At 38.3% G+C, this 19282-nt stretch overlaps 1 protein-coding gene across 3 annotated transcripts; it reads left to right on the forward strand.

The window, feature by feature from the left end:
• Positions 1 to 1437: 1437 nt before the first annotated feature.
• LOC108668323 (serine/arginine repetitive matrix protein 1) lies at positions 1438 to 19267 on the forward strand. Of its 3 annotated transcripts, XM_018155511.2 has the most exons (16): positions 1438 to 1718; positions 5103 to 5192; positions 7123 to 7248; positions 9029 to 9199; positions 9839 to 9918; positions 10284 to 10463; positions 10875 to 11285; positions 11800 to 12582; positions 13307 to 13454; positions 14259 to 14587; positions 15511 to 15585; positions 16092 to 16157; positions 16548 to 16697; positions 17067 to 17352; positions 17723 to 17830; positions 18658 to 19267. In XM_018155511.2, the coding sequence occupies exons 1-16, from the start codon at positions 1695 to 1697 to the stop codon at positions 18799 to 18801; spliced, it is 3171 nt and encodes a 1056-aa protein (XP_018011000.1). In that variant the 5' UTR covers positions 1438 to 1694; the 3' UTR covers positions 18802 to 19267. The 3 variants fall into 3 exon arrangements, with proteins under 3 accessions (XP_018011000.1, XP_047736541.1, XP_018011001.1); XM_047880585.1 differs by lacking the exons at positions 1438 to 1718; positions 5103 to 5192 and adding an exon at positions 5433 to 5448; XM_018155512.2 differs by lacking the exons at positions 1438 to 1718; positions 5103 to 5192; positions 7123 to 7248 and adding an exon at positions 7258 to 8340.
• Positions 19268 to 19282: the final 15 nt, after the last annotated feature.

Below are 19282 nucleotides of genomic sequence, written 5' to 3' on the forward strand. Positions count from 1 at the left end.
TGAAAGATAAGTAGATAATATTAGTAATTTGTGGACAGATTTATTTCAGAATTTTACATCAACTACTTTTTTATTAATACGGAAACCATGACTTTATTTATAACTTACCCATTCATAAATACCAAACGGATTTCTTTCAAATTTGAAAGATAAGTAGATAATATTAGTTATTTGTGGACAAATTTATTTCAGAATTTTACATCAACTACTCTTTTATTAATACGGAAAACCTAACTTCATTTTCAACTCACCCAGCCATAAATCCATGAACAATGAACGGATTTTATTCAAATTTGAAATACAAGTAGATAACATCTGTAATTTGCGGACGGAGTTTTTTTTCTAATTTTTACATCGATAACTTTTTTATTAATACGGAAAACCTAACTTCACGTTCACCTCGCTGGTTAGGTACTAGTCAGGTCAAGTTCCAGTATTTTGTGGCATTAGAAAAAGTAATTGATGTAAAAATTTGAAAAAATTCCGGCCAAAAATTACAGATGTTATCTACTTGTATTTCAAATTTGAATGAAATCCGTTCATTGTTTATGGATTTATGGCTGAGGGAGTTAAAAATTCAGTTAGGTTTTCCGTATTAATGAAAAAGTTATTGATGTAAAAACTTGAAAAAATTCCGTCCACAAATTAAAGATGTTATCTACTTATATTTCAAATTTGAATAAAATCCGTTCATTATTTATGGATTTATGGATGGGTGAGTGGAAAATGAAGTTAGGTTTCCCGTATTAATGAAAAAGTAGTTGATGTAAAATTTTGAAATTAATCTGTCCACAAATTACTAATATTATCTACTTATCTCTCAAATTTGAAAGAAATCCGTTTGGTATTTATGGATTTATGACTGGGTAAGTTGAAGGTGAATTTAGGTTTGCCTCTTGAGCTCGCGCTTGAGTTCGCTCAAGTGTCGATTCGGTGTTTTTACGATGCTTCAACGTTGTCGGCTGCTTCTACATCCAAGACTTAGTGTTTTATTGCATTCTGAGACTCAATGTTGGATCCAGGCTGATTCAAGACACAAATTTGTAGCCCACGTTTCAACGGTTGCACTTCCTTGTGGAAAGGCACCTTAAACGTCAATAATATGTCCCTCAAAAATTTTGCTTGAGCCGATTGTGTTTGCTAAATGACATGTGAAGTAATTATTTTCCTTTGTTGGTATGTGCCACAAGATGAGCATATATGTACATTGTGATGCTACCAAGTATATTAGAAAATTGTAGTATATCTTGCTACAAATCTACAGTTATTTACTGATTGAATAGCAATAAGGATTCATGGAAGCAAACATCCGTACACAGTCATCACCAACACCTTTAAATCGATGTTTTCAAGCGTTTCTTAAATTCAAGTTTTTCGGGTAAAAATATGCATTTTAGAGCAAAATGTGCGTCATCGCTGTGGACAAAGTTAATTTAGCCAAGGTAGGACGCCTTTCAGCATAAACGCGGTTGACGGCTCCTGAGTATTGAGGCAAAGTTTGTGGTTACTTGAGTCTCGAGACCAGTTTGATTCATAGTTCATAGTATACCTACATTTATAGTCGTGGTTTTAAACAGATCTTACTGTGTTGAATTTTTTCTGATTCAGCAGTTGTAATAATGTAGCTTTGTAATATACCAGATAAGTGAGATAATTTGAAAGGAAGACGTACTTGAGAGCATTCATCGGAAAAGATGTCTGATGCAGGATTCTTTCGTGTAAGTTTTCCTTATGCCCGCCACGTCGGTAGAGACCGTAGAGTACCCATTAGGTACCCAAGTAGCTATGAATACCTAAATAGCTTGGTGCAGTTCTGTTAAATTAATATTTGGATTCCGGTTTCTGTTGATCTGCAAAAATAGGTAGGCCTAGTCCTAGTGGCCATTTATTGTAAATTAACTCGAATCTTAAAAGCACTTGAATTGCTACACAGCGCCAGCGCCTATCATTCAATGATGAAATGAAGGTATTATTGCAGATTAACTACATCCAAAAAAAGGGTGTTTTTTTTTAATTATATGTTTTTTGGGGTGTAGATTACGAATCTGAAATCCATTTTTGGCGGTCGGCATCGGAAAACTGATTTTTTTCCGACCCAAAAATCGAGAGATCACACGTAGCGCACGACATCTTGAATGAAACTTACCCGTTGCACTGCAACGGGTAAAGAAGACGAAAATGTTACCCGTTGCACTGCAACGGGTAACATTTTCGTCTTCTTTGTCCATAAATCTGGAGATACATTGCCACATCGAGAGATCACAACCTAACGCCAACTCGCAGGTTGGGTTGGTTTGCCCAGGTTCCTTTTAGATCAAAATGCTATCTAAAAAAAGGAACTTGGCTGAATGGCTGACTTAGTTCAACCTAAGAGCTTTTTGTAAAATTTCGATGAACAATCTGACCCTTTATATAAAGGTGAGTGGGTAACGTAAGTTACGTAACCCCCATGTTAGTAAATAAAGGTGAGTGGGTAACGTAAGTTACGTAACCCCCATGTTAGTAAATAAAGGTGAGTGGGTATTGGGTAACGTAAGTTACGTAACCCCCATGTTAGTAAGTCGCGAAAAAAATCGGTTTTCCGATGCCGACCGCCAAAAATGGATTTCAGATTCGTAATCTACACCCCAAAAAACATATAATTAAAAAAAAAAACACCCTTTTTTTGGATGTAGTTAATCTGCAATAATACCGAAATGAATCATCTGATTATTTCAATGGCAGTGGTTGTCTGGCATTGAGTTTTTAAATAAAACTGAGCCACAACTTTCCAACAATTAAGCTAATAAAGGCAATTATTAAAGCTATAATTATTTGACAATTGAACCATTCAATTGATGCATGATCCATCATCCATGCAAATGCTGACATGCACATTACACTTCCAGCTAATATTATATGGTTTTCATTGAAAAAGCAAAGAATTATGAGCATTCTCTGCTGATTCGTCTGTGACAAGCAAAGTGGTAAAAAAAAGGTTATTTAAAAATCAGTTCATTTTTGCATACCAATAGGAGCATAATGCATAATGGCTAGTATGGAATATATCTACTTGGCGAGCCGCGACTGAATTTTTCAAGCCGTGGTTTTATGGATTTGCCAGCCGTGAAAGTTGAAAATTTTATGAAATGACATGTTTGCGAAGTGCAAACCGCGATTTTTTAATCAAACAAAAATTTATGACATTCGAGCCGCGAGATTTCATACCTACTGAAATTATATGATATTAGAGCCGCGAGATTTCATACCTACTGAAATTATATGATATTAGAGCCGCGATATTTCAGACAAAAATAGGACTTTTCCAGACTAGCATAATGGCAGGTTAGGCTAACCTAACCAGGGTTGGTGATTTTTTTTAATAAAAAAAAATCAATGATTTATTTTCTATTTTGGCAGGATTTTTTGCTTTAATTGATTTTTTTATTTTTTCAGCTTTTGTGTCTTTTTTAAATGTTATTTTTTATTTTGCAATTAGCCTACTAACAATAACCATATACAGATGGCTAAAAAAGGCAGTTTTTGTTTTCAAGAATGGCCAAGGTGGTGTTTAACACTTTGGGACTTTAGGGTAAACAATTATTGATAAGTCTATTCATTAGCTTTGTAAAGTTTGTATGGGGCAATGTAACGAGCTAAATATTGACCATTTAACTGTCTTCAATATACAACAACACTTCAGGAATGTGGATCTTCTAAACATTGAAGAGTCACATAACATATAGGTAGTTGATAGCACAGTGCACACTGCACAACACTATCAATAGATCTAATAGTTTTATGTCCTATAAATCTACCAGACTCTACCCTCTAAACGCACCAACTAGTACCTAGTGAGTAGTGACTGAGTAACTGACTGCACTGTTCCCATTTGATTCAGATCAATTAACTAATATATACTAAACATAAACTGAACAACAACCAAACAAACCTCAAACAATTTGAAACCAGACTTATGGTATGAGGATAGCTAACTCTCTTTGAAATAAACATGTACACAATTCAAACATTTTATTTACATTCACTGCATTTAATTATTTTACATACATATAGTTTTATAATTGTAATTGTTTTGTTTCTAGTTATAAATTTACGTATTAAAATATTGGAATTAAATATTTTAATTAGAATACTCATTACTCATATTACAGTGGAAAATCTTTCTAAATCCCTAAAAGGTCAATACAATCTCAACCAACCCTTCTTATATAAGTTTGCTAAAACATGTAAATTATATAAAGTGATTAATATATAACAAATGGTGAAATAGTTAAAGACTACTTATAGCCTTCTAAGAATTAGCTAAGCTGCTATCTATGTTATATGTACAATGTATTGCAAGTTTGCAACACTTGATGCCTCTGTACCAAACACATCCAATTCATTGGAACGTAATACACAGTAAAGCCAACAGGTTTATATTCCAATTGGTCATAGTACATTTATACTAAATCATGAATAACAATACCTCTGAATAAATATTAAAGACTGCCACTCAATATATTTATATCTATGAAAAAAATCGGAAAAATTGAAAAAATAAAAAAATTACAGTTTCTTATAAAAAAATCAAGTGATTTAATCACATGATTTCATCAGTTTGATTTAATTATGCCAACCCTGCAGGTAACCATCCTAATTTCTTGAAATAATTCCATGTTCCCTGTCAACCTTGTTTGATAAATTTGCTCCCATGTCATGTCTGTTCATCATCAGCCTATTCAGCTCTATTTGAGAACAATAAGACTTCATTTACAACTGTATTTTGAGCCAGCCTCTTGCCCTCTTCCTAACCTCTGTGTATCTTGAAATCTTGTACCGGGTCAGCTGTTAGCTTTAGCGGCTTAGCCACAGTCCTACCAATTTTTACAAGTATGAAATAATTAGCCAAATGCTGCTCTATTTGAAATTAAACTTTCAATCAACCTGATCTGAAGAAAAGCATTTTTTGTATGATAAAGATATTGATGTATAGACTTTAATGATTTTGCCCTAAAATTTTTCATTTATTAAAGCATTTAATTGAATTATATGATTATATAGAATTCTAAATTGGGTTATTGTTGCTCATAATTAATATAATATTTCTATGTTGTCTGCAGGGCACGTCTGCTGAGCAGGATAACCGCTTCAGCAACAAGGAGAAGAAGCTCATGAGGGAGATGAAGTTTTCTGATTGTCTTGCCAAAAAGGTTTGTTCTATGGAAATTTTCATTATTGTTTCATTATGAAAGCAATTAAATTTAACATGTATAATCAGTTCTTTGAAATTTGTATTGCATGTTTTCATATCTCAAATTTTACTGATTGTCTTGCCAAAAAGGTTTGTTCTATGGAAATTTTCATTATTGTTTCATTATGGAAGCAATTAACATGTATAATCAGTTCTTTGAAATTTGTATTGCAAGTTTTCATATCTCAAATTTTACTGATTGTCTTGCCAAAAAGGTTTGCTCTATGGAAATTGGAAATTTTCATTATTGTTTCATTATGGAAGTAATTAAATTTAACATGTATAATTAGTTCTTTAAAATTTGTATCGTAAGTTTTCATGTCTCAAATTTTAAAAGATTTGGATTGCTTAGAGCTCCTTAGTCTAGTATTTATCAGAATATAATAAAAATGTTAATGGAGTTGATCAAATGCAAGATATAAACTGCAAGTTTAATAGACACAGATTCCATTGAACTGATATTGTATTTTGTATAATTTTGAAAATACATTTTTATTTCCTTCCTTCTCTTATGAAAATGTTGGAACAATTCTACATGAATCAGGAAGCTTATTGAGTTTGGATTTTGAAAGAGTAAATAGAAAATTTTTGTTTGTCCAGAAATTGAACTTGATACCGTAAAATGGGGTAACTTAGACCGCTTTTTTTCTTATAAATGATGCCATTTTCTTACTAGCTAAATTAAACTTGAATTGAAACATGCAAAATACAGGTCTATACTCTAGCTTCACTCACCATAAATTGCTGGCTCCTGCCTCTCATAGTCTTTTTGTAATTTCAAAAAAAGTGATGGTCTTTGTTACCCTAGCTCTTGGGGTAACTTAGACCGGGTGGTAAAATCAATTATTTTTTTTTGGTAAAATAACTTCAAATAACTCCAGGTTTTGGTGCATTGTAGTAGAACTCTTCTAGTTACAAATGCAAATGACAATCTAGAGGAAAGTGTCATAGTTTGCAAATGGGGGGCGCCACCCCATAATGAGGGAAATGTGACTACCTAATGGCAGCCCTGATGGGGTAATATTGACTGGCTTGGATATTAAGTTAAAATTACCATATATAAGACTCTGTAGAGTCTGAAACATAAAGAAAAAACATAAATAGGCTGTCAAACATAAAATATGTTATATATGGTAATTTTATATTAACTTCCAAGCCGGTCTATGTTACCCCATCAGGGCTGACATTAGGTGGTCTTAGTTACCCCATTTAGGGGCAGTGCCCCCCATTTGCAAAATATGACACTTTCCTAAAATTTGTCATTTGCATATGTAACTAGAAGAGTTCTACTACAATGCATCAAAACCTGGAGTTATTTAACCAAAAAATAAAAAAATTGGAGGGGGTACTATGACAGGCTTTAAATAATAGCTTTTTTTGTGGGTCACATTTTTAATTTTTTAACCTATTAGATATGCAAACTTTTTAAATCTTTCTATTATGTTATGTAGCCTCAGTATTAGGCCTTTAATGCCCATTGACAAAATTTTTCTATGTCAAATAGTTTTTGAGTTGTGGGGGTTTTTGTAAAAAAAACGAAAAGTGGTCTAAGTTACCCCGCCGGTCTAAGTTACCCCATTCTACGGTATATAGGTAGTGTCATAACCATAGCACAAACTGAATAATGAATTGTCTTGTGTTACTAACTTGTGATTCTTGCTGATCACATAGCCATAGCTGTTGAATATGAATGCATCAGAGCCTGAATTCCTTCATCATATGCAATATATTTTAAGTTATTTTATTTTGTTAATATCGGGGGTTGATACTTATATTGAATTACACATAACACTATTAGCATCACAGTAACAGCCTTCTGTCTTCATAGCATGCCATTATTAGGAGATTACTTTTGATATTATGCTCATAATATATTGTCATAATTTCAGGTTGACATCAGCAAGATCAAACTTGATGTCATCAAGCCATGGGTGACAGAACGCATCACTCAAATGCTTGGTGTAGATGATGATGTTGTTGTTGACTTTGTCTTCAATCAGCTTGAATCTGAGAAGGTATGTTAAATGTGTGAATTTCCTGATGCTGGTATTTCTTTTTTGGAATGCCTGTGTAAAATATGAACCTCTTTTCAGCTCATTACGTGTGAATCAGGAGAGGTTGTTGCATGGCAAACAATGCTACAAAGCAGGTAGCTACTTCACTGCCAGGGTTGTGGGAAATTCGTTGTATAATACTAATTTTTTAATAAATTGGTTCATTCTAAATATATTTTAGCTTTTTGGCTATGAATAAAGCACTAAACTACTCTGAGGACTAAATTTTTCAAAATTATTTTAGAGCATTGAAAAAATTGCTATCCTGTCTTCCACTGAGTTAATCAAACTCATACTATAGGAACACATTCTGTGAGCTTGGTGAGCTGATAATGTGAAATCTTCCCAAAATCTAGCATGTAAAGCTGTGAGGCTCTCACTCCCTGACTGCGTGCGTACCGCCTCCTGGAGGAGTGTAGCCTCCTGCCTGCTCCTACCAGGCTCTCTTCTGCTTGTGCTTAGTGCATGAGTGGGAGGCTACCACTGCCATCACATTCTATGATGATGTGCCTCTTGGGAACACTTCTGTGTTTCTGAAGGGCTCAGCTCGTGTCTGAGTACCCAGCTGCAACTACTACATTTGCCAGATGCTTGGGAGCAGGTAGATGAAATCTGCCTCTTCTCATCAGCGCATCCCACATTACCTTCCCCCGTCCACTACCCATACCATGTCCACCAACACCACCAACATTGTTGCTGCTGCTGCATCACATTTGACACCATCCTGGCCCCCTCCCTCATTCCCCGCACGCTGATGGCTGCTAAATGCCGTTACTTCGAAGCTCTGAGCCCTGACCTGAGAGGTCATGGGTTCTCAGAGTTCATGAACGTCACGGCCCTTCAACTCGAACGCCGGACACTCCAGACTGGCTCTGGAACAAAGATCTGCACCATTGACTTGGCAGCTGAGGCTGTTACATGCTCACGTAGTTGCCTCCATGCCTGCAAACCTCCTGCGGAGATGAAGTCTTCCAGACACATGATTCATCACACAAAACACATACATTTTAATACATTTTAATATCCAAATGCAGTTGAACAGAATTCATTTGTGTAAGTAATACAAAAGCATCTCTCGGGCGTCACCACTATACAACTTATTGCCGTGTGTTCAGCTCTTGTACTTCTTGAAACGTTCTAAACGTTCTGTTTGAAATACAGACTATTGGATTAATCCACTTTGATCTATTTAATGAATATTTACGAAGCTCCTGTGGAGTGACAGTAAAATTAAATTTTGTAATGTCTAGGGTTCAAATTTAGTTTTTTAAGAGGGCTGGTAATTCTGCTTTCAATCCCTTTGGTGATACTGGTACCTTTATTTTAATTTTAAATGATATCCAATTATAGAGAAAATTCTGATTGAGTTTAGTTTTTCGATGATTTTCCGGGTCAAGTGCTTCATTTCAATGAACTGAAAGTTGCAGTTTTGTTTTGTAATGATTTAATGGAATTGTTATGGGATTTTTCTAAAAGTTATTTTGTCTTCAGTTTCTTTATTAATGCCAGAATAAAAGTAAGAAATGCTGTAAGTTTCATTCGTGTTTTCTTCTTCAGGAAAATGAGGCATTTGCGAGATCTGCGCAGAACAATTATCCTGGACCTGAGTATTTAGTTCACAATGTTCAAGCCCTTCCTTGGGCTCGGTATTACTGCATAGCATCAGCGTGACAATTGGTATGCCTAACACTATTAATATGAAGTTAAGTAATGTTATTCACGGACTGTGTGTAACTTGCAGAATCCAGACCCCAAGAAGATGCAGATCATGATGACAGGCTTCCTTGATGGTAAGAATGCCAAGCTTTTCATGTCGGCGCTGTGGGAGCTGCTAGTGTCTGCCCAGAGCAATCCTACTGGCATCCCTAAACTCTTCCTTGATCAGAAGAAAGAGGAACTTAAGAAGAAAATGGTCAGTAAATGAGGCTTTTATCAACAATGCTGTGTTCAAAATATCAATGTAATAATAATTTTTTTAAATTTTATTTGTTTGAAGAATTAACGCAAATGAAAAATTGGTTTGCTGCGTAAGATGACTTATTTAGATGAGTTTCTTTATTGAAGGAAATATTGGGTAGCCTAATGACCAGTAACCCCTTAGGTAATATTGAAAAGATTGAATACCGTCAGTAATTTTTGGTAAAAAGCAGTGCAAAAATTTTGCATGGTAGTAATAAGGTGACAGTTGATAAGAATGCACGTGTTTCATAATTAACCCTGAATTGAGCTGAATAATGTTTGATATTTAAATTTTGCTAATACTGAATTGTGTCAGCTTGCTGGTTTTGCGACTCGTATTAATGGTGACTAGTGCGCGCGTATATTCAAGTCATTGGAAAGTATTGGCTTATTGCTATGTATGTATAGGTAATTTCCATAGAAAAAATTCCTTCAGCCTAAAAGGTTAAACTGGAACTTGGATCATCAAATATCAATTCTGAATGAAGAAAAAGCTAGAATTTTCGTTCTCATTTGAAGCCGTATGGATGTTTTTTTATTATAGCCTGAAATCGATTTAAGTTTCTAAATAATTGCTGAGATGTCGTGCCAGGAAGAAGAAGAGAAGCAGAAGGAGCGTGAGAAGCGCGACCGTGAGCGAGACCGCGATAGGGACAAGGAGAGGCGGGACAGGTGAGTGTCTTGTCTGACAGCCACGCCGTAAGTATTGGCTGCAAGTCTTCAAGTTCTATGGTCTTGTAAATAGATTGATTCTTTTTATATTTTCAATTGTTGATGATAAACTAGAAATTATTGAAGTGCGGCACGTTCGGCTGACAATGCAATCACCGGAAAGACGACATTGGATCTTTATCACATCTGAATTGATATCCGAACCTTCATTTTCATTCATTCCACACAGCGCACTTGCATCCTGTTGAAGAGCTCTTTAGTTCAAGAGTCCCCAATGCAATCACCAGAAAGACAACATTGGATCTTTAGTTCAAGAGTCTCCTAGCAATTATTGTTTAGTTTCTTAAAATTGTCTACCTCGTCAGACGCAGCCGCAGTCGCGACAAAGGCAGTGGCCGCTCGTCTCGTCGTGACCGCTCCTCGTCCCCGGACCATCGCAAGGACGACCGCCACAGGAAGGACAAGTCCAGCAAGGAAGACCAGCGTAAAGACAGCGGCAAAAAGGACGGCAAGAAGGAAGAAGGCAAAGAGGAATCTCCTGCAAAGTGAGTACATATATATCTATATAAAAAATAAAACTTCAAAATGTATAGTTTATAGAAGCAAGTCTTGACGTGAAGTATTGATATATGTCTCAACTTTGTGGTGATACTTGAGATCAAAAGTGAATTCTACAATTGTGCATATGACAGGGTAGATTTAAGATATTTGAATTTAAGATTAATTTGTACTGGTTGTGTTGATCATTGCTTGTCAATAAATGTTGACTAGACTGAGTGTATTTAAAGCCTTCTTGCATTGAATTGGCCAAGCAACGCTGTTCAACTGAGTGTAGTGCCTTACCTATATTTCAGCCTTGGTATCAGAAATCTTATCTATATTTGGCGTTCATGTCTTATTTGTTGAAATATTTCTGTTGCAATCTATATTATTTTCTCTTACTGTTCACTTCCAAGACATGAGGACAAAGATGACGCCACAGATCTCAAATCCAAAGATACATCATCGTCAAATAATGGCGACAAAGACGAAGCTTCTGAGAAGCCTGACACCCAATCACCTGCAAAGCAAGTTGCTAACGGTCACGCTGACGACAGCAAGAAAGACTCTGATATCCCGGCAGCGGCGGCCGCTGCAGCTGCCGCCGTGTCTGCAGCAGTCCTCGAAGGGGGGGCCATAAAATCACCCCTGATAGCTACGCCCCCCGTGATTGGGGCGGCCATCAATACCGGCGGCAGCAGCGCTGCTAACGTGGGTAAAGCCTTGTTACCAACGCCCAACATGGCGCCTCTACTGCCCCTTCCCACTCCGAGCACAAGATCCAGGGATGAAAGCAATAAATCCCGAGACGAGCGTAAAGATAGGAGGTAAGCATGTGCTAAAAGTCGCTATTATTTGTATATTAGCTGCGTTCATTGTCGGGTTAGTTTTTCTAGCAATGAATATACAGTTGAGTGAATGGATATGTGGTCTGAAATAAATAATTTCTTGTTCTCTCGCCTGAACTGCTGTTCATGGCTTGATCGAATTATTTAAGATTAGTATTTCAAACCTCACCTGCTGATGACATTATCTCATGCTTTGAATCGTCATTTTATAGGCTTCACTTAGATGCCATTTGACAAGTTTTCATTTTGCTCGTTGATCAGTCATTTTTTTATCGTGCTCGTTATTCAGTCATATATTTTTCATCGTGCTCCTTAATCAATCATATATTTTTCATCGTGCTCGTTATTCAATCATATTTTTTTTCATTCATTTTGCTCATTGATCAGTCATTTTTTTGATCGTGCTCGTTAATCAATCATATTTTTTTCATCGTGCTCGCAAATCATATCAACACTAGTGCGTCTTGAGGAGACTATTCTTGTGTGCTTGCAGGTCGTCCCCCAGCCGGTCTTCTCGTCACGGCGGTGACCGCACCGCTTCACCAAGAGCCCGCCGCTCGTCGCCAGGTCGTAAGCGCTCGTCGCCTTCCCGCCAGCGTCGATCACGATCGCCTCGTCGTCGTCGGTCGCGTAGTCCTCGAACAAAACGGTCGGCCTCTCCTCGCAAAAAGTCGTCACCGCGCCGACGTTCTGGCAGCCCACGCAAACGTTCTCCTTCGCCCCGTAAACGTTCTCCTTCGCCTCGTAAACGTTCTCCATCGCCTCGTAAACGTTCTCCATCGCCACGGAAACGTTCTCTGTCACCAAGGAAACGATCTCCTTCCCCGCATAAACGTTCTACTTCGGTGCGTAAACGTTCTCCTTCGCCCCGTAAGCGTTCTCCTTCGCCCCGTAAGCGTTATTCTCCGCCTCGGAAACGTTCGGTTTCCCCGCGCAAGTCTTCACCTCGGAAGCGGTCATCTTCTCTGCGCCAAAGATCGCCTTCTCCCAGACGGTCAAAACGATCGCCCTCCCCTCGTAAGCGGTCACCTTCTCCACGAAGAGGCTCACCATCCATAAGAAGAGGATCTCCTCAACGAAGAGGCTCGTCGCCAGCACGAAGACATTCACCACCTCTTCGCAGGCGCTCTCCTTCGCCTCGCAGACGCTCAGGATCGCCCCGTCGGCGTTCTCCGTCGCCACGCAGGCGCAGAGAGCAGGAGCGACGTCACGAGTCTCCTCCCAGGAAGCGGCCTCATCGAGCTTCCTCCTCTAGCTCATCGTCAGGTTCTTCTAGGTGATTAATTTGTATTCAGTGCCATTGCAGACAAGAAAAAAAAGGAATGTGTTATAAAACAGAAGGAATGTGTTATTTTTTAAAATGAGAGAATGACGTGATTCATAGATTGTTGCCATTACCTGTTAAGGAATAATTTTTTCTGCCAAATTTTTGGTTTTATGCATTTGCCTTTATGCATTCGTTCCATATTTTTCAATTCTGATCGCTCCATAAGAATTGAATTATTTCCTTATTTTCCAATTTTTATTGCTCTAAAAGCATTCTTTCCATATTTTCCAATTCTTATCGCTCCATAGGAATTCTTTCCATATTTTCCAATTATTATCGCTCCATAAGATTCTTTCCATATTTTCCAATTCTTATCGCTCCATAAGAATTTTTTAAATATAGCCGCAGGCCATTCTTCGGCAACCTAAAAGCCGGCCGTAGCACCAAGATGGGTGCTGGCTCAGATATATCATAGAGACAACAAGCTCGAGCGTAGCAACTTGCTGATCTGACGGCAGAACAACTGAACAAGAGTTCCACACCGTTGAGTTCCACATCGAATTCCTCGCTCCCGGACTTCGCCGCACTCCTGCTACCATATACCAGCCTTAATAAATACTTAGCTGTTTGCAGATCACGCTCGAGCTTGGGCAGCAGCTCAAGCAGCAGCAGTGGCGATGAAGACAAGTTCCATACCATATACCAGCCTTAATAATTACTTGGCTGTTTGCAGATCACGCTCGAGCTCGGGCAGCAGCTCAAGCAGCAGCAGCAGCAGCGGCGATGAAGACAAGTTCGAGCTGCGACGCAAGCAAGACTCTGTGCTCAAGAAGCGCCAGTACAGGGCTCACCGTGACCAAAGCAGCTCCGACGAAGACACAGTAAGGAGTCAAAATCATTTATTTTGTTACATTTCCCCTTGATCTTATATATCTTTTGGTGTTGGTTTTTCAGAGAGTCTGCCACATGCAAAAGCAAGTCTGGTGGTCACAAAGACACAGCTAAGGCCGTTCTCGTGTTATTTCTATGCATTGAAAGGAATAGAAACATGAAAAGGTGATCGAATGAAATGAATATAAAAATAGTAGTTTTTTGGTGTATCTAGAAAAATATGTAATCGCAGAAAGTATGTAATTTTAATTACATACTTTAATTTGTAAGCTCGCTTTATAGAAGATGCGATGGTAAATCTTACATATAATATACGATTGCTTCTTAGTTGAATTTACTGTTTGAAATTATCATGATTCAAATTGAATGCCCAAACAAAATTATTTGCTTGATTTCTTTCAATCATATGAAATTTTCTTAAATATTTTTCTTAATATTTCCATTGCTTCAGTGGTTCCGGAAAACTGGTGGCATAACCTGCATAAAAGTAGATCAGCATCAGTATGGCTTTCTGTTCGATTTATTTATGGTCTTCTCTTGAGCTTATTTATGGCCATCTGTTCAGTTTATTTATGGCCTTCTTTGTTGGGCTTATTTATGGCCATCTGTTCAATTTATTTTTGGCCCTCCCTTTAACTTGTTTATGTATGGCCATTCTGTTCTTCAATTTATTTATGACCCTCCAATTTATTATTGGCCATTCTGTTCAATATATTTATGGCCCTTGTTTTAGCATATTTATGTCTTTTCGTTCAAAGATGTTTTAAATTGTTCCCTACTATTCTATTTCTCAGGCGGCTCGTCGGGGCGGGCGAGGCGCCAGTGGACCCCGTGGCGTAGTCTCTCACCGCCGCGACCGCCGCTCTTCAGCTTCTCCCCGTCACCGCCAGTCTCCACTGTCACCTCGTCGACGTCGATCTCCTACTTCTCCTCATCTTCGTCAGCGCCGCTCGCCATCTCCTCGTCGTCGCAGGTCTCCACTCTCACCTCGCCCTCGTCGGTCATCGCCGTCACCTCGTCAGCGTCGAGGTTCGCCGCCCTCGTCCCCGAGACGCGACCAAAGGTCTCCATCTCCACTCCGACGAAGGCGTTCACCTCCATCTCCTGGACAACAGCGTCGCCGGTTGGTTGTGAATTCCATTTATTTTTGTGTATAGCGCGTGGTGCCTCTTAAAGATTTTTTACTTGTAGATCTTGGCTTTTTCAATCCTTCTTCTAATTCAGTCTTATTAGTTCATCAATCATTTTATTCTTATGAAAGTTTAATTTGGTTTCATTTTATAGTCTTTCAGTGCACAAAGCACGATTGTAAGAGCTTTCATAGTGTCAATCATGGGCTACGTCATTGTCTTGCTGGTCAAGTGATCAAATACGGTACTTTGAATGTACGTTCGATGTTCTCTAGTTTTATGTGGCCATTTTATCCAGCATCACAAATCCTCGGCATGTCGCACCGTGAATAACGTCATTTCTGACCACCATGATAGTAAATCGCGTCTCTACACCAGACACGTTCATTAGTGGCACCTCTCTTCTATTTTAGTTTGATGTAAGCAGCTCCATCGATGGAAGTCATGTCAGTGACATGATAAAATTTAATTTTTTTACTGTTGAATGGTTTCAAATTACCGGTAAAATGTTCATGCAAGTGGTTAACAACCTGTGCAAGATACTGAAATAATCCCACCCCTTCTTTTACCTATTATGACCACATATAACGCATCAATATCAATTTTCATCTTCAGTGTCGGCGATTTCAAACAAATTCCATAAGTACATATATTTTATATATGTATTTAAACAGTAGCTCATATTTAGAGTCGGTGAAGTATAATGTATCAGTAGCCGGGGCTTGAGCCCTCCACTGGTTACAGTATTTACATAACTATATTCTATCTTATTTAAGCTATATAAGTGTTAAATGACACCGCTTGACCTCTTGTGCATTTCTTTGCTTTAATTGGTGTAGTTCGGCAGCAGCCGTTATTTTATGCAAGTTTGATTGAAGACCAGAGCATGTTTTTTATTCTTTGCTTTACTGCACAGCCCATCCGGGTCCCCCCGACGCCCGCCTCCTCTGATGAGCGTACACACCTCCCCGCCCCCTGGACTGAGGAGACGGTGGGAGACACATTATTTATTATTATTACTTGTAACTCAGTGCGCTCACGGTGGGGAGTCACATTATTTATTATTATTACTTGTAACTCAGTGCGCTCACGGTGGGGAGTCACATTATTTATCATTATTACTTGTAACTCAGTGCGCTCACGGTGGGGAGTCACATTATTTATTATTATTACTTGTAACTCAGTGCGGAGACGGTTAGCACTCGCATCATTTATTATTATTACTTGTAACTCAGTGCGCTTGTTAAGATTCCCTTGTTCTGGATTTGTCGCAATTTCATGACATAGAATGTGATTACTTAAACCAAGTTTCTTAATACCAAGCTACAGTTTATGAATGATGTTTCCTATTGTTAATAGAAGCAATAATTTTAGACATTGCGTATAAATGTTTTTGGCTGAAGTTTTATTGTGAATTAGAGCGTATCTTGACTAGATGATTCTGTGTGAAATTATTTATCGTTAAACTAATTATATATTTTTTTAATTGTCCCGCAGGAGCCGGTCGCCACGCAACGCAGGGTCTGGAGGCTACCCTCACAGGCGCTCGCGCTCTCCCATCAGGTACGTGAATACCTGTATGTGCTGAAGCTGCAGAGGAGCTAATATCATTGTTCAGTTTTTTTTTATTAAATTTATATTTAATCGTATCATATTGGATTATTATTTAATATATAAATATTGAATATTAAATCCTATAATTATAGGCAATATTTTTCTTTATTAAGTCTTCCTGCTTGTCATTTGCCGTCTTGCCGCTTATTCGCGTCTGTCTTCCTTCTTCTCTACCGTATTTCCCGCCATCTTCTGTCTCACTTCTTATACCCACTTCTGCCCCAAGGTCGTATATATTTATACATATTCTACTCTGCCAGCATTCCTCTGTTTGACCTCCGACAATTAGTATTTGTTTCAGTACGCAGCTCTCACTACAGCGTTCCTTGTTGTGTGCAGACGTAGCCCGCCACCATCCAGCAGGGACGGCAAGACCCACAACCTGAACAACGCGAGCCGCCTCATGGCCCTCGCCAACTACGGCGCCGACACCATAGAGGAGGTCCGCTCTAAACTGTCGGCTAGTGCCGCCCCTTCTGCTCCCGCCAGGTTTGTCGTAAAACAAAGAAAAAATTCATTTGACTTGATAATAAACAGGCTAAAGAATTAATCAATAATAATCCATGTAAGAGAAGCAGTAAGAACATTAATACTGTGATACAATCGTGCAACAAAAGTTGTATGTATGCAGTTTTCACCTGGAAATTCTGCAGCCTCAGCCATGTGCCTGAGTGTTTACCTAAAAACACTATAATAATTCTTTGTATAAATTGTCTCGCAACGTAAATTATAGGATCGTTTCTCATGTCTTGCGTATAGGGTATCAACGTTATGGACTCTCTCATCTGAATGCGTTAGCCTCTCTTTTTGTTAAATATGCGTCCATATAAACGAACAAGTTTTTTTCTCTCCTGGCAGGCCTCCCAGCGATGGATCATCCAGCGACTCTGAAGACTCTGGAGCCGAGAAGAGCGTCGCGGCTCCCAAGCGCCGTCGATCTTCTGCTTCATCTTCGGCTTCAAATCAAGCCTCGCCGCCACCTCCACCGCGACGCAAGAAACGCAAATCCCAATCCTCGGACTCTGAGGAAGAGGAGGAGGAACAGTCTTCTGACTCGAGTGTCTCTTCTCCGGTCCACAAGAAAGATAAAAAGAAGAAAAAGAAGCGTAAGAAGAAGGCGGCTCCCAGTTCTTCAGAGTCTGAGGTGAATATTTGAAAAAAAATTGTGTTCGATTCATATTCCTTGTACATCAGGGATGTATTTCTTATTAATTCGTGATGTAGTTCCTGATCAATTTCCTTTCTTAAATGCAATATTCATGTTACATACCGACCATCATGAATGCATTATATACGCTCTCAACCCATAACTTGAACAGTGATCTTATTAAGTAATGAACATTGTAAACTATTATGTGTTTTAATGGAAATTATCACGATGTACCGTACATAAACTTATTCCCATGTGAAAAAAGTGTTAGGCAACGTTGACAGCCTGAACGTTTTTGTGCTCGAGTATTCATTTGTTTCTCTGTATTGCATATGTTATTTAACTGAAATTTTTTCCTATCGAGGAATCGGACGCCGAGGAGAAGAAAAAGAAGAAGAAGAAAAAGAAGGATAAGAAGAAGAAGCACAAGAAGACCAAGAAACATAAGAAGCATAAGAAACAACGTAATGAGGTTTGTATTTGTAATTTAGTAGCTTATGCTCATCTGCTTTGCATGAGCACAGTTGTTATAATAGATAACAGTTGTCGGTATCACCCGTTGTCTTGAATGCTACCTTCGTCGACGTTATATTCCGCATGAAATAAGTTCATTAACGGTATATATATGTATGATCGCCCTTCATGATTCACAGAAAATAATGTGTTCGTTGTAATATGTTGAATGTATAATTTTTAGTGTGTACAAGTACAGTCGATTATCAATTTGTTCTTCGTCTTGTTTACTGATCAATAATTTGCTCACTAGTACTCGTTAGTTTCTTATTTGCTTGGTTCGTAATGTCACCAAAATTTGATCAGAAAAAATATATATAATTGAATTCATTATATTTCAGTGGAAAATGGTAAATTCATTTGACTTTGTGACTTAATTTGTTAAGCAGCCACCTAAATACCAGTAATGAAACGTTAGAATGACCAGTTCATCGTAGGGGAACGACTTCGTCTAGTCGCGAGTCATTCTAGAAAAGCGTGATTAAGCTGATGATAAATTTGCACGCTTTGGTCGAAATGTATTGAAGTTTGCAAGTTCAATATTACAAAAAAGTATACATGTTTTAAATGTTACACAGCAACATACAATATATGTTATGTATGTGCTATCTTGTATGCAACCCGAGTAAGCGAATTTAGCTCGGTAATATCGGTGAATAAACTTGGATTAAGAAAGTAAAGAAAAATGTTCTTGCTCATTGTGAAGTTAGAAGATGCTGCAGCCATTTGGCTGTTCGTTCGGATCATAGAATATAGTTATATTGACAAGCCTGTGCTTATTATCAGGATTCCAGTGGCGATGAAGAAGAAGATGGCGACGGCCCCGGAGCTGAGGAGCTCGAGAGGCGCCTGCGTGAGAAGGCCCTGCGCAGCATGAAGCGCCAGGAGACCAAAGAATCGTCTGCTGGATCTGCGTCGGATTCTGATTAATTCATTCAAATTCTTTACTATCTTTGATGTACTGTTACACGCATTAATGACGGTGAATGACATGCTGCGCCGTGCGATATTTCCAATTTAAAACGAATTAAAATGAAAAAATCCCGCTAGAAATAAAATTACTGAACAGGTTCTGAACTCGGTATCGCGCTGCAATGGTACTAAAGTGAAGGTATGTTCGAATTCTTGTGTCGACAAATAGTCGTTGCGTGCAGGGATTGGTCTATTTAATTGAGCATTTGTTGCATATGCCCGATTTTACGTTTCCTCTTGCATAAAAAAAGTGTTCTACGCATCACAGGTCTCTTTGCATTAGATTTCTTCTATTTTTTGTGTGCTGAACGTAGAGTGCTTTACTTTACTTTCATGTAGTGAAAAATTATCGCGATAGTTTTCTAATTCAGTTATTCGCCGCCGCCCCCCTGCTCTGAATTCGTGTCAATAAACTCTGAAGCTAGTACCTAGATCACTA

The sequence above is a fragment of the Hyalella azteca genome, unplaced genomic scaffold, assembly GCF_000764305.2.
Source record: "Hyalella azteca isolate HAZT.00-mixed unplaced genomic scaffold, Hazt_2.0.2 contig5630, whole genome shotgun sequence".
NCBI classification, from domain to species: Eukaryota; Metazoa; Arthropoda; class Malacostraca; order Amphipoda; family Hyalellidae; genus Hyalella; species Hyalella azteca.

Coding starts and splice junctions, on each gene's coding strand:
- LOC108668323 (XM_018155511.2), top strand. CDS start 1,695: ATGTCTGATGCAGGATTCTTTCGT. Junction 12,583..13,306: donor TCATCGTCAGGTTCTTCTAG/GTGATTAATTTG, acceptor GGCTGTTTGCAG/ATCACGCTCGAGCTCGGGCA. Junction 16,698..17,066: donor GCCCCTTCTGCTCCCGCCAG/GTTTGTCGTAAA, acceptor CTCTCCTGGCAG/GCCTCCCAGCGATGGATCAT.